This window comes from Callorhinchus milii, unplaced genomic scaffold, assembly GCF_018977255.1.
Source record: "Callorhinchus milii isolate IMCB2004 unplaced genomic scaffold, IMCB_Cmil_1.0 Scaffold24, whole genome shotgun sequence".
NCBI classification, from domain to species: Eukaryota; Metazoa; Chordata; class Chondrichthyes; order Chimaeriformes; family Callorhinchidae; genus Callorhinchus; species Callorhinchus milii.
In genome coordinates this window covers 284,204-298,655 of record NW_024704765.1, presented here as the reverse complement: position 1 = coordinate 298,655, position 14,452 = coordinate 284,204, and the positions used below count along the sequence as shown (strand labels likewise).

Below are 14,452 nucleotides of genomic sequence, written 5' to 3'. Positions count from 1 at the left end.
GGAGGTTTGGAGACTTTGGTTTGGAGACGGGGGATCACGGTGCTGGGTTTCCACGTGCTTCCCGGCTTGAGGAATAATTTCTGTTTCAGTTTTCCAGAATGAAGGAATCGCGGAAGATCAACGATGAGGTGAAGGTCAGAGAATCAGAGTTGGTGACACTCAGACATGTGAGTCAGGAACAGGCGAGAATCCCCAGTTGGAGCGTCTGATCCCAACCTCACTGTCCCCTGCCCACACACCCTACCCACTGCCCCCTGTTTACTTCTCTCCTCACACTATCCCCTACCCACAGTCCCTACCCCCTGCTCACTGCCCTCTACCCACCACCCACTACCCCTACCACCTGCCCCATCACAGACCGATGAACAAATATAACATTCTATGGTTGTACAATCAATCTTGAGAGTGAAGGATAGGGAGGGGAAGAGGTGGGGGGGTGGGGGGTGGGGAGGGAGACAGCGAAGAGAGAGAAAGAGAAGAAGGGTAGCAGTGAATCAAACTATTGAAGATCACTAACCTGGTAACTGTGTTACGTCTCTCAGACAGTGGAGGAGCTGAAGGCTGAGGTGCAGGTTTACCGTGGAGAGCTGGAGAGTGTCAACACCTTGCGAGCTGAGGAGAAGCGGGTAAACAAAGGCCTGAATATCACCTGCCCTTAACTTAAGGACCAGTGTCGAGCAACCACAACAAAATACATTTACACAGCCCCTTTCACTTCAGGACTCCCAAGGCCCTGGACAATCAGGAATCCTCACCCGAGCTGGTGGTTGGTGGGGAGGGTGGGGAGGGCAGGGGTAGGAGGGTGACCAAAGGCTCAAGGGGCAGAAAGTTCTTGGAACTCATATAATCTAAGATGACAGCCCCAACACAGCGCTGCATTGTCAGAGGTGCCATATCTTCAGACGAGATGTTAAACCGAGGCCTCGTCTGTGCCAGTGCCTGAGGCGTAGTCGAGCGAGTGAGAGCCCAGATGATTGAAGGACAGTTGGGAGTGGAACAAGACTGCACAGTGGCTTGGTGGGGGGAGTGAGGGTCTGCACAGGCCAATGCTATCAGTGCTGAGCCCACCCCCCCCCACCCACCTCCTCCCCACCCCAACCCCAAAGCTTGCTCTCAAGCAAAGCCGGAGGGGGTGTTTTGCCCACAAAATATATAGTCACTACACTTTACAGTATATTCTATGAAGCGCTTTAAAACGTCTCGAAGACGTGCTAAGGCACCGTATCAAATGCAAGGATTATTATAGGTTTCAGACTGCGCTTTCTGTCTGTGTGATAATTAACATTGCACTTTGCTATTTATTTCAGATTCAGGAGTGGCAGCGACAGGAACTGGTGACGAGCCGCCAGCAGCTACAGGCCACAGAGCGGGGGGAGCGACTGCTCAGAGTTCAACTGCAGCAAACCCAGGCCAGGGTGAGCGCAGGCAGCAGACAGGGAGCGGGCAGTCAGAGAGCAGAGAGTGGGCAAAGAGTGGGCAGTCAGAGAGCAGAGAATGGGCAAAGAGTGGGCAGTCAGAGAGCAGAGAGTGGGCAAAGAGTGGGCAGTCAGAGGGCAGAAAGTGGGCAGGGAGCGGGCAGTCAGAGGGCAGAAAGTGGGCAGGGAGCGGGCAGTCAGGGCAGACTGGGCAAAGAGTGGGCAGTCAGAGGGCAGAGAGTGGGCAAAGAGCGGGCAGTCAGAGAGCAGAGAGGGCGCAAAGAATGGGCAGTCAGAGGCATGAGGGGGCAGGGAGCGGGCAGTCAGAGGGCAGAGAGTGGGCAAAGAGTGGGCAGTCGGAGGGCAGAGAGTGGGCAGGGAACGGGCAGTCAGAGAGCAGAGAGTGGGCAGGGAGCGGGTAGTCGGAGGGCAGTTAGCTGTTATCCCACTTGAGCGAATCTCCCCAGCACCATGGCAGAGAACTGTGGTGTCAGTCGGGGAGAGAAGGTGGGGGGAAGGGGAACTCTCTGTCTACCCCGCGCACCTGTGTCAGTGCCTTTGTTCAGGTCCCACAATATCCTAACTTCCCGGGTACAGTAGGACCCTGTAATAAGATATAATAATAATCTTTGCATTTGACAGTGCCTTATCACGTCTTCGAGACGTCTCAAAGCGCTTCACAGGATTCACTGTAAAGTGTAGTGACTGTGTGTTTTGTGGGGCATAGGTCACTTGCTGGGATGCAAACCCATCGTTATTTATTGACCAAAAATCTGAAATAGTTGCAGGAAGCTGGCTGGCTCGTCATCGAGCTTCAAACCGAATCTTGGCTTCACCGTGACTGTCGCATGTCTCCAGGATGGAACCAATCCCGTGACATACCCCCCACAAAACACACTGTCACTACACTTCACAGTGAAGCACTTTGAGTACTGCTGTGTGCAATTGGCTGCTGCATTTCATCCACAAAACATACAGTCAATTCACATCACAGTTTAGTCTGTGAAGTGCTTTAAGACATCGAAAACAGGATAAGGCGCTGTATCAAATGCAAGGATTATTATTATTATTAATCCATCTCTGTCCCTGGAGGGAAGAGCCGGTGGCAAGTGAGGTCATTCCCATTCCTTGAGACGTCTCAATTCTCAGCCTTCACCTCACTAGCTGAGCTCAAGGGTTTCGGAGCCTCACTCATCTCCCGCTGCTCTCTCTGTTCCCGCCCCACAGCTGGAGAGATTCCGAAGTCGGATCATCCAGACCACGTACTGTGCCCCTGGAGTCCCAGCTCCTCGAGAGTTGCTCACGGATCAACAGGTAGGTTCTTGTCACTAAATTATTGTGTGATAATGGCTCAAATTCTGGAATAGTGAGAGGATTCACTCACCCTTCCAGTTGTCCCATTAATTGGCCAGTAAGCCTGGCTGGGCTTTCATCAGCAGTGCCCTGGAGCACTGTGGCCCCACCAGATTTGAGAATCAGACTAGAGACCGGACTAGAGGCTCGGTTGAAGAGGAGGGTCTTGAGACATGTCTTGAAGGAGGCAAGTATCACCCAATTGCACCCAGTGTCCCACAAACAGTCATGGATTGTTCGACCAAATTATTATTCTTTCCTGAAAGAATCAGTACCCCCGGAAACCGATTTGCCAGTCGAATAGCAAGCGAGTTTCTACTTACTGCTAGGCAAACAGAGGGCAATATCAAGACAGACTACAGTTCTTCACACTGCAACACTTGCACATTTACACATGGTTTACACACAGAACGCAATAGAAGTTCACCAATCTGGGGAGGACAAGTTTGAAGGGCTATGGGGAGAAAGCGGGGGAGTCAGATTGAATTGGATACCTTTTTTCAAATAGCTGGCACAGACACAATTGGCTGAATGGCCTCCTTTTGTGGCTATGATTCTATGATATGCATGATTCTATGAACCTGAAATCATACAGTAGTTCAAAAAGCAGAAACAGCAGATCTAAAAGTTGAGGGGGAACTTGTTCACACAGAGGGAGGTGAGAATGTGGAACTCACTGACGGAAGCTGTGGTTGAAGCAAAAAGCACCAAAATATTTTAAAGGAAGTTTGTTGCAAACATGAAGGGAATAGGAGGGGGTTGGACTCGCGGAGTCTGAACACGCACCAACTAGTTGGGCTATCTGATCGGGTTTCTGTGCTGTTACCCATTCTACAATTCTATGTACGTGATCTGAGTCAGTTGGTTGTGGAATCCCACATTAGGACCTTGAGCTCACAGTCCACACTGACCGTCCAATACAATATTATATTTGTATTGCGCCTTTCACGTCAGGAGGACGTTCCAAGGTGCTGGACAGTCAGGGATTTGGACCTGAGTAGGGGTTTGGGATCAGGGATGGTGAGGTAGGAGGTCAAAGAGGAGGGTATTGAGACGTGCCTTGAAGGAGGCAAGGCGAGGGAACGAGCCAAAGGGACTGTGGGATGGAGTTCCAAAGTATGGTGCCAGAAAGACTGAAGGCTCGACCCCTGACAGTGGGGCGGGCCGGTGCGGGGGACTTGGAGCAGGCCGGAGCCTGCTGAGCCGAGGGAGCGGACAGGTTGATGTGGGGTTAGCAGGTCACAGAGGAAGAAAGGAGCAAGGTCATGCAGTGCAGTCCCGGGGGAGCGCGGCATTGTAAGAAGTGCCGTCCTTCAAATGAGATGTCAAACCAAGGTCCCATCTGTGTCTGTTCAGGAGGATGATGAAGATCCCGTGGAACTATTAATTGAAAAGAGAAAGGAATTTCTCTCTCTGGGTTTCCTGGCCAATAATCCCTCAAATGAAACTGATCACTCACTCCGTGGCTATTTGTGGGGACATTGCTGTGCACAAATTGGCTGTTGCGTTCGCCCACAAAACACACAATAAATCCTGTGAAGCCTTTCGAGATGTCTCAACAATGTGATAAGGCGCTGTGTCAAACGCTACGATTATTAAAAATTGTACAGTTACCTTCTTGCACCACTGCACGGCGCTCTTATGCTATTTTGTGCAGTGCTGTAGCTCAGTGGTTAGAGCACTCGCTTTGCAAGTGAGAGACCTGAGTTCAATTCCAGGCAGAGGGCGAAACCTTGGGCAAGTTTCCTTACTCCACACAGAGCCTAATAATAATCCCTCCAAAACCAAAAACAATAATAAATTGGTCATTTTCAGTCCATGACTGTTTATGGGACATTGCTGTGTGCAATTGGCTGCCGCGTTCGCCCACAAATATACAGTCAATTCACTTTACAGTGTGTTCTGTGAAGCGCTTTGGGACGTCCTCCCGACGTGAAAAGCGCTATATCAAATGCAAGGATTATTATTATTATTATTTTTAACATTTCAACACAGCCTGGTGCTTGTTAGAGAGAGAATTGTGCCACATGTTCACTTTGGGTCAATCACACTTGACAACCGTCTGATTCAGAGACAAGAGTACGACTGAGCCAGGCTGACACACGCACTGAGCCGGGCTGACACAAACACACCTAAGCCGGGCTGACACTGCAGTGTGATGTCCCCTTGTGTTGCTGGGACATGTTGTGAGCGAGAGTTGTGACTGTTCCGTGCGCAGGTCCTCGAGCAGATGAAGCAGATCATCGCCGAGAGATCCGAGTTCCAGGAGGCGCTGCAGCAGATTCGGCATCAGCGGGAGTGTGAGGAGTGTGAAGGCCAGGAACGTGAGGAGCGGGAATGCTGGGAACGACAGGAATATGAGGAACAGGAACGTGAGGATCGGAAACGTGAAGGGCGGGAACGACGGGAACTTGAGGAGCTGGAATGCCGGGAGCAGGAGGAGAGGAACACCAGTGTGGAACGGCTGAGGAGTGCACTAGAGGAGAGCCAGGTAAGGTCCCAGGTGCTACACAGACAGAATTCTGGGAGCCATAGAGATGGAGCCTTTTTGGATGAGTGCAAGTCAGATTCCGATGAGTGCAAGTCAGATTCACGCAGCGCCTGATGGACGGGTCCCAGGATAAAACAAACATGGCCGACTTCTGGGTCATCAGGTCGCCGCCAACATCACTTCCTTGAGTTGCACAAGAAGGTGGTGACCTTGACAGTGACCAGGTTACAGGATCAGTTCTGGATGAAGAAGCCTTTTCGGCCCATCCGATCTCATCCCTCCAGAACATCCCATCCCTGCTGTCTCCCCATCACAGCATCCAACTGCTCTTTAAATGAGCCCCAGTGTCCTGGCCTCAACCACCCTTCTTAGGGTCCCTGTTCTAAGGAAAGTTTCAAAGATATTATATCTATTTTTTGACCAGGGCTCTCTCTCTCCTCTTCCTTCTTGATCTCTCCGCTGCCTAAGTCACTGTTGACCACTAAACCAGAGCTGTCTTTGCGGCAGGTAGGACTGCAGATGGCTCAGTGCGGGGGTGCCGTGAGCCATGGTGAGGGGACTGTGAACAATAAGATTCGGATGCTACGGGAACTGGAGCTGGAGCCTTTCCTCCAACCCCTTCACAGCGCTTTTGTGGCCATTCTGGACAGCAAGTTGGCTTGGCAACTGCAGAAACTCCAGGATTCTGGACAACAGGGCACGGGCTCGGGGCGGGGTGAGAGGCTGGGGTTTTGATGCCGAATCTTTTGCATACAATATATAATTTCTTTAATTACTCCTTAAGCTTTAGTGATACTTTTAAATGATATTAATTCCATTGAATTCTATTAATTCTATTGAATTATGTTGCTTAAAATCGTTTATACCCATCTATATCTTTCACACTGTACACTGTTCAACAACTCTAATAACTCAAATAAGCTTCAAAAACTATTTACACTGCATCCACTCCTCACCATATAAAACGTCTCAAAATCTCCTCCTCCTCGCGTTAAAACTCTTCCTGCGGGAGGTAAGATAGCAGCTCACAGGGCTCGCTACTCCAGCCTGACTATTTATCCTTCTCGCATGTCTGTTAAGTGTGAGGTTAAACCAGTGGCTCCCAGGACCAGCTGTGTGTGGCCTCACTCTCTGCGTTTTGACAGTCCATAGGACAGGATGGCAATCGCCTGGATGGTCCTTCTGGGCGGCCACCAGACAGGCCAGCCTGGTGGCCACCATCCTGCCCCTTTCTGAGCTTTCCGCCTAAACTATCCCCAATGCGACCCATCATAAGCCTCTCTTATTCGTTGCTATAAATTTGATCCGTTCCTTAACAATTTTGTAACCTACAAAGGTCTTTAAAGGCAGCAGGACAGGTGGATAGAGATTGGGTTGGAGGGAGAGAGAGACTGGGGGTGGGGGAACGAGTATGTCTGACTCTCGATTTCCCCTCCAGCCCCCATCATAGGCTGATAGTCTTATCTTTGTCCGGTGCAGGGATTGCAGGATGTGTGAGTCTCTTGGGGGAACAGTGTGAGAGTGTGGAGCAGCAGGTAAGGACGATAGGGGTAGCATTAGCTTTTGTATTCAGATATTCAGAGCCAGAGGTAGGTCACAGGGGAGGGAAGAGCACTTTCGTGGACCTCATTGTCAGCCCCCACTGGCTCACTGCCCCAACACATTCACTGATATCACAGCCTCACCCAGAAATCCCTACACACCCTTACCTCTCCCCTTGCTCTGTGGTCTCTTACTCTACCCAACTCCTCTGCTCAGATAATTGTGGTTTCCTACCTTTTGCACCACCATCAGTGGCCAAGCTTTCAATCCCTACACTAACATCAGTCCCTAAACATTCAGAAATTGGGTAAGTAAGATGTAACCCTCCAGGAAGAGAGTCCGCATTCCATTCCAGACAAGTGGAAATCATACCTGGAATTCTCAGTTTGGTTTGAATACTCTTAAACATGGTGATGGGTTTCCGTGTGTGTCAGTCACTGGCTGATCACCACAAAAGGCTCCTCTTGGACAACTTCTGGATTACATGTTAGAAAAGAAAATGCAACTCCTCCACAGCTTCCTTCCCCGCTCCCCAATCCCTGCCCCCATCCTGTTGGACCAAATGTATATTGCTGCCTCCTCAGAACCGCGTGGATCAGATGCCGAGCAGCGCGGAGGAGGTGGAGGAACCGTGTAAGCACAGTCTGGAGGAGAAGACCAGGCGAGTCCAGGCCAAGGCTGTGTGTGTGTGACACGCTGGCCTGTGTGTGTGTGTGTGTGTGTGTGACACGCAGGCCTGTGTGTGTGTGTGTGTGTGTGACACGCTGGCCTGTGTGTGTGTGTGTGTGACACGCTGGCCTGTGTGTGTGTGTGTGTGTGTGACACGCTGGCCTGTGTGTGTGTGTGTGTGTGACACGCTGGCCTGTGTGTGTGTGTGACACGCTGGCCTGTGTGTGTGTGTGTGTGACACGCTGGCCTGTGTGTGTGTGTGTGTGACACGCTGGCCTGTGTGTGTGTGTGTGTGTGTGACACGCTGGCCTGTGTGTGTGTGTGACACGCTGGCCTGTGTGTGTGTGTGTGTGTGACACGCTGGCCTGTGTGTGTGACCAGGATGGAGTTGGCTGAGGCTGGGGACCGTCTCCGGACACAGCAGGATGTGATCGAGGGGCTGAGACGGCTCCTCGTGACAGCGAACGCCAGTATGTCAGACCTGGCAGGTATGGTGTCCGTGGCTACACAATGTCAAGGCACGTCTTAAGATCCTCCTGTTTGACCGCGCCTTCGGCCACCCTCTCTACCCCCACTCTCACTGCCCTCCACCCTCCCTGATCCCAGCCCCCCCCCCAGCTCGGGTGTAAATCCCCGACTGCCCAGCGCCTTGGTATGTCCTCTCGATGTGAAAGGCTCCATGTAAATGTCATGTTACATTGTGCTGTATTGGCAGGTGAGCTGAGTGAGAAGCAGAAGGAGGAGCTGGAGGAGCAGCGACGACTGAGTGAGCTTCAGGCCCAGGCGCTCAGCTCCCTGCGCAAACAGCTGGCCCGCACTGCCCGGCTGCTGGGGGAGAAGGAGCAGGAACTCCAGGAGGTCAACATGCGGCTGAGGTACAAACAATCACAACAATAACTTACATTTACACAGCGCCTTTCACGTCGGGAGCACGTCCCAAGGTGATGGACCGTCAGGGAATTGGATCCAAACCTGTGGTTGGGATCATAGAATCGTACAGCACAAAAAGAGGCCATTCGGCCCATCGAGTCTGTGCGGCTCTTTGAATAGAGCAATTAATGTCAATCCCACTCCCCGGCCCTTTCCCCATAACCTGCAAACCTGTCCTCCTCAAATACCCGTCCACCGCGTTTTTAAAAGTTGTCATCGAATCGGCCTCGACTGCCCTTTCAGGCAATGCGTTCCAGATTCGAACAACTCGCTGCGTGAAAACATTTCTTCTCTCCCCTCTGCTTCGTTTAGAGACTATTTTGAATCTGTGACCTCGAGTCACCGACACACCCACCAGTGGGAACAGTTTTTCTCTTTCCAACCTATCAAATCCCCTCATGATTTTGAAGCCCTCTATTAGGTCCTCGTAACCTTCTCTGCTCCAATGAGAATAATCCCGGCCTCTCAGGCCTTTCATCATCATCACGATCCCTCATTCCTGGTCCATCCTCGTAAATCTCCTCTGTGCCCTTTCCAATGCCTTAACATCCTTCCTATAGTGCAGTGCCCAGAACTGGGCGCAGTATTCTAACTGAGGCCTAACCAGTGTTTTGTATCGGTTAATGATAACCTCCTGACTCTTGTACTCTATGCCCCTATTTATAAAGCCCAGTATCCCATATGCCCTTTTTACAGCTGTATCTACCTGTCCTGCCACCTTCAAGGATTCATTTACCTGCACCCCCAGGTCTCTCTGTTCCTTCACCCCCCCTTAAGATTGTATTACCGCCTATATTGCTCCCCTCATTCTTTCTACCAAAATGCATTGCCTCACATTTCTCCACATTGAAACTCATCTGCCATGTGTCGCCCATTGTACCATTCTGTCTATGTCTTCCTGCAGTCGGCTCCTATCCTTCTCGCTGTTTACCCCCTCCCTAACTTTGTGTCGTCCACAAACTTGGAGATGGTACTTGCTATACCCAAGTCCAGATCATTTATGTATATTAAGAAGAGCAGTGGTCCTAATACCGATTCCTGGGGGACACCACTGTAAACTTCCCTCCAGTCAGAAAAGCAGCTGTTCACCACAACTCTCTGCTTTCTGTCTCCCAGTGAGTTCTGGATCTGCTGCCACTGTCCCTTTTATACCATGGGCTTCTATCTTTCTTACAAGTCTTTCATGTGGCACTTTGTCAAATGCCTTTTGAAAGTCCATATAAACTACATCAACTGCACTACCTTTATCCACCCTCTCCGTTACCTCATCAAAAAATTCTATTAGATTTGTTAGACAAGATTTGCCTTTAACAAATCCGTGCGGCTGTCCCTAATTAACCCATATTCTTCTAAGTGAAGATTTATTCTGTCCCGGATTATAGTCTCCAGGAGTTTCCCCACTACTGATTGGCCTGTTGTTCCCAGGTTTGTCCTTCTGTCCCTTTTTGTACAGGGAGTCACATTGGCCACTCTCCAGTCCTCGGGCACCACTCCTGTGTCCAACGAAGATTGAAAAATTGTAGCCAAAGCCTCCGCTATTTGTACTCGTGCCTCCCATAGGCTGCATCCCGTCCGGACCGGGCGACTTATCACCTTCAGCGCAGTCAACCTTTTCAGTACTTCCTCTCTGTTTATACTTATCCTATCCATTTCCTCTGCCCTTTCCTCCGATACTACGGCATTTGGTGCATCCACTTCTTTTGTGAAGACAGATGCAAAGTACTCATTCAGCACATCAGCCATTGCCCTCTGCTTCCACAATAAGATTTCCCTCTTGGTCCTTAATTGGCCCCACCCTACCTTTGACTAGCCTTTTTTTCTTGATATGCTTGTAAAATATTTTAGAATTCCCTTTAGTGTTACCCGCTAACCCTTTCTTGTATAATCTTTTTGCCCCTCTTATTTCCTTTTTCAAACCTCTTCTGCACTTCCTATATTCTATTTGGTTGTCTTCTGTGTCTTGGGTTTGACATTTGTCAACGCCTCTTTTTTCTGCTTCATTTTAGATACAATTACCTTCGTCATCCAGGGAGGTTTGGATGCCCCACTTTTCTCTTTTGGAATATATTTTTTCTGTCCCCGAGCTATCTCATCCTTGAAGACTTCCCACTGCTCTTTAGTTGTTTCATCTGCCAATCTTTCTTTCCAGTCCATCTTGGCTCTGTCCCTTTTTAACTCACTGAAATTTGCCCTCTTCCAGTTGAATATCTTCACCTTAGATGGTTCCTTGTCTCTTTCCATATGCATCTGAATCTAATAATGTTATGATCACTATTGCCCAGATGCTCTCCCACTAAAACCTGCTCCACTTGCCCTACTTCATTCCCCAGAACCAGATCTAGCACTGCTTCCTTCCTATCAGGAGGGGTGGATGGCAGGGAGGGTGACCAAAGACGTGGGCGAAGAGGAGGGTCTTGAGACGTGCTTTGAAGGAGGCAAGGGAGGGAGGAAGAGATTAATGGGGGTGGTGGGGAAGATGGAGAGGTAGAGATTGATGAAGTGGGGGGCGAGAGAGAGGAGTAGAGACTGAGTCAGAGAGAGCGAGATGGAGACTGACGGGGGGAGAGGCAAGACAAAGGGGTTGGTTGAGGGAGAGAGTTGAATAGCAGGAACTGAGACTGAAACTAGTACATTTGCAGTGTAAGGAGGAAATTGTAGCTCATAATATCCACCGCAAATGTGTCTCCAATGGCCTATCACAGCTATTAACTCTTTTGACTACAACCCCTCTCTATTAGTCTCTACCCCTCCATCTCACCCCGTCCCCTTTCTTTCTGCCTTTTAAGTCCTGGTGATAAAATGACATCGAATTTCTGCCCCTGAAAAAAATTATTTTGTCTCTTCTGAAGTCCTGGATGCTGATTATTTATTACAAGAGTCTGGTACAGACTCTAGGACACTATTGTCAGAGAAAGGTGAGGGGAAGGATGTGTGAGGAGGTTCTAATCAATGAATCATTTCTTTGAGTTCCTTGTAGCTCTTGCCTGGTTAAAAATACTACTTGCTGGTTAAGTGGTTTCCTGTTCTAGGCACAGAATGAAAGATCGTTTGTTTAGTCATCAGACGGGTGATAGATTCATTGACAGTCACTCCAAGCTCTCACCCGATCACAGGATCCAAAACTCTACTGCTCACAACCCCCCACCCCCAGGCATCTATTATTAAATAAACAGTGTGGTCACTCAACCCACGACTATTTGTGGGACACTGATGTGCACAATTGGGTGCCGAGTTTCGCCCACAAAATATATAGTCTACTATGAAGCGCTTTGAGACGTCTCGAAGACGTGATAACACGCTGTATCAAATGCAAGGATTATTATTAATATTATAACAATACGCATGAAGTCAGAGCAGCTCAGTTATGCCATCTCCCACAATGTATTCGTGCTGCCCTTCAACAGTGTAGCTTATCTGGGGCTGCTCATGGCCTACCCCAGGCTCTGTCACTCTATCTCTGACTGTACTTTACTTTGCTCAATTCCATGATGTTTGCCATGAATGTCATGCAGGAAGCGTGAGGAGAGTCTGGAGGAGGTGAGACAGGCAGTCGGCGAAAAGGCAGCCGAATGCCGGAATTTACAGGACGCACTGAGCCAGGGACAAAGTCCCCTAAAGCAGCTTCACACAAATACTGAGGTACAGGGAGATTATAGGGATATTAAACAGGGATATTTCGCCCACAAAATATACAGTCAATCCACTTTACAGTATATTCTGTGAAGCTCTTTGAGACGTCTCGAAGACGTGATAAGGCACTACATCAAATGCAAGGATTATTATTAATATTGTTAAAGAGAAGGAAGTTTCTTTCGTTGTCCTGGGCACCAATCCTGGAAATAAATTGATCATTCATCGCTAGACTACGTGCGGCATTGTTTTGTACAAAAAAAAATTTCTGCTGCTGTTTCCTCCAAAATATACAGTATCTCACTGAGTAATCGCTCTGATTGCTGCGAGACATCAAGTTTGCATTGTCAGAATGACTAATACAAGGAAATGGAAAAATATCATCAACCACATGAGCAGCATCCCCCAACCCTCCCAGCTCAGATTCCATTGGTTCAACTTTTTGAACCTTGATGCCTGTTACAAGGATGTTGATGTTACATTGATATAACGCCTTTCACATTGGGAGGTCGGCTCATAACACAATAATATTAAAGACAGGTTATTCCTTGTGGCAAAAGGGAAGAGAGGCTTGCACTGTACCTGTCTGTTTGCTCAGGGATATCACACACCCTCACCCACAAAAACAATTTGCACTTATATAGCGCCCTCCACGCAGTGTAGTGTCTCAGAGCGCTTAACAGTGGCAGAGTCTGACACTGAGCCAGGTGGGCAGGGGGGAAGAGGGGGAGGTAAGCACGGTTGAAAAGGAAGGTATTCAGGCCCAATTTTAAAAAGGGGAGAGAGGTGGCAAGGCAGAGGGCTTGAGGGATATCACACCCAGCCTGGGGATTGATTCTGTGTTGGGGATAATTAGCCAGTGCTCTCACAACAACAAAATGACATATGTATAGCACCTTTCATGTCAGGAGGATGTCCCAAGGTGCTAGACAATTTGTGTTTTTGAGCTGGGGGTTGGGATCGGGGAGGGTGGAGAGGAAGGGGAGAAGGAGGATGACCGAAGGCACGGTTGAAGAGGAGGAGTGTCTTGAATATGGATCACAGGCCTGAGCTGCAGGTATTGTCCCTCAGGCTAACCTGGTCTCCTCTCACTGCTATGCTGTGTTTGCTCCTCACCCAATGTTGGCTGACTGACAGCAGTTGCCTGCTCGCTCGCTCACTCTCAGCCAGCTGCATGTTAATCCCTCTAATTACCCACTTTACCATTTCCATTCCCAATCTGGTTACTGAGGGATTGAGTGAATTAGTCTTAAAAAGCAGCAACAAACCTTCTGCTCAGATAATAATGCCATTGAGAGATAGATAATGTGTGGAACAGAGAACGTACTCACACAGAGACATGGACAGGAGAGACACAGAGCCCAGTGAGTCCAATCCCAGGATTCCGCCTCCCAAGGTCTCCTAAATGAGACAACAAAATGAGGAAAAAACTTTGGAATTCCGGGGGAAATTCCACATTGAGCACCTGCTCATCCCACACCTGGAGAACCACGAATGTTCAGGTCCTATGTCATAAGGGCCTTAGAGGCAGTGCACAGGAAAGCAATGATCTCCAGTGTTAGGGGAATGAGCTATTTATGAGCAACGATTAGATAAGTTATAGGGCTCTTTGGTATTGAAAGAAGATGACTCAGGGGAGACAATATTCTAAATGGGAGTTAATTAGTCAACCAATACTTTAAGATGTATCAAGGCAATAGAACAAGAAGAAACAAAAGGCAAAATACTGCAGATGCTGGAAATCTGAAACACAAACCCAAAGTCGCTGGGAGCACTCAGCAGGTCAGGCAGCATTGGTGGAGAGAGTGTTAACTTGCAGGTCGATGACACAAGGGTCCTTGAGGCAGTGCAGAGGAGAGCAATGATCCCCAATGTTAGAGGAATGAGATACGAGCAACGATTGGACAAGCTACAGGGCTTTTCTTGACAAAGAAGACAAAAGGTCATCGACCTGAAACGTTACCTCACTTTCCTCTCTCCATAGAACAAGAGGACATAGGTTTAGGGTTGAAAGGGGCAATTTCAAGACAGACAGCAGGAAATGTTTCTTGTACGTAATCAATCTTACTGCACTGTGACCTTGTGCAAGGTTTGTGTGTGTGTGTGTGTGTGAGGAGCGGTATTTCACCACCTGTTGGGTTTTGGTTATGAAACAAATGCTGTCTTTCTGCTGCAGGAGCCACTGGCCTCTGAGCTGTCAGTGCTGGGGTTAGAGTGCAAAGGTCGCCGGCACGAAGAGGTCATTCAGCGACAGCGGGCTGCGCTGGCGGAGCTGCGGAGCAGGATGACATCCGTGGAGCAGACGTGTGCAGCAAGTACAGACTCCTCCCCGCTACCTCAGCCGCTAATATCAGGCCAGATCATTCCCTCGCTGACAAGGCGTCAGTGCCACTGACCACTTAAATATCTCTGCCTCAGCCTC

General features: G+C 49.2%; 1 protein-coding gene across 1 annotated transcript in view; it reads left to right on the top strand.

Annotated features, from left to right (window-relative positions):
- Positions 1-14,452, top strand: part of LOC103190386 (forkhead-associated domain-containing protein 1) — a 33,127-nt gene that overhangs the window by 4,266 nt on the left and 14,409 nt on the right. The window contains exons 5-14 of the mRNA XM_007911138.2: positions 90-167; positions 543-626; positions 1,308-1,415; positions 2,643-2,729; positions 4,987-5,259; positions 7,386-7,462; positions 7,852-7,958; positions 8,186-8,345; positions 11,913-12,039; positions 14,207-14,345. Coding sequence (XP_007909329.1) covers positions 90-167; positions 543-626; positions 1,308-1,415; positions 2,643-2,729; positions 4,987-5,259; positions 7,386-7,462; positions 7,852-7,958; positions 8,186-8,345; positions 11,913-12,039; positions 14,207-14,345 — 1,240 coding nt within the window. The remainder of the gene's footprint in view (positions 1-89; positions 168-542; positions 627-1,307; positions 1,416-2,642; positions 2,730-4,986; positions 5,260-7,385; positions 7,463-7,851; positions 7,959-8,185; positions 8,346-11,912; positions 12,040-14,206; positions 14,346-14,452) is intronic.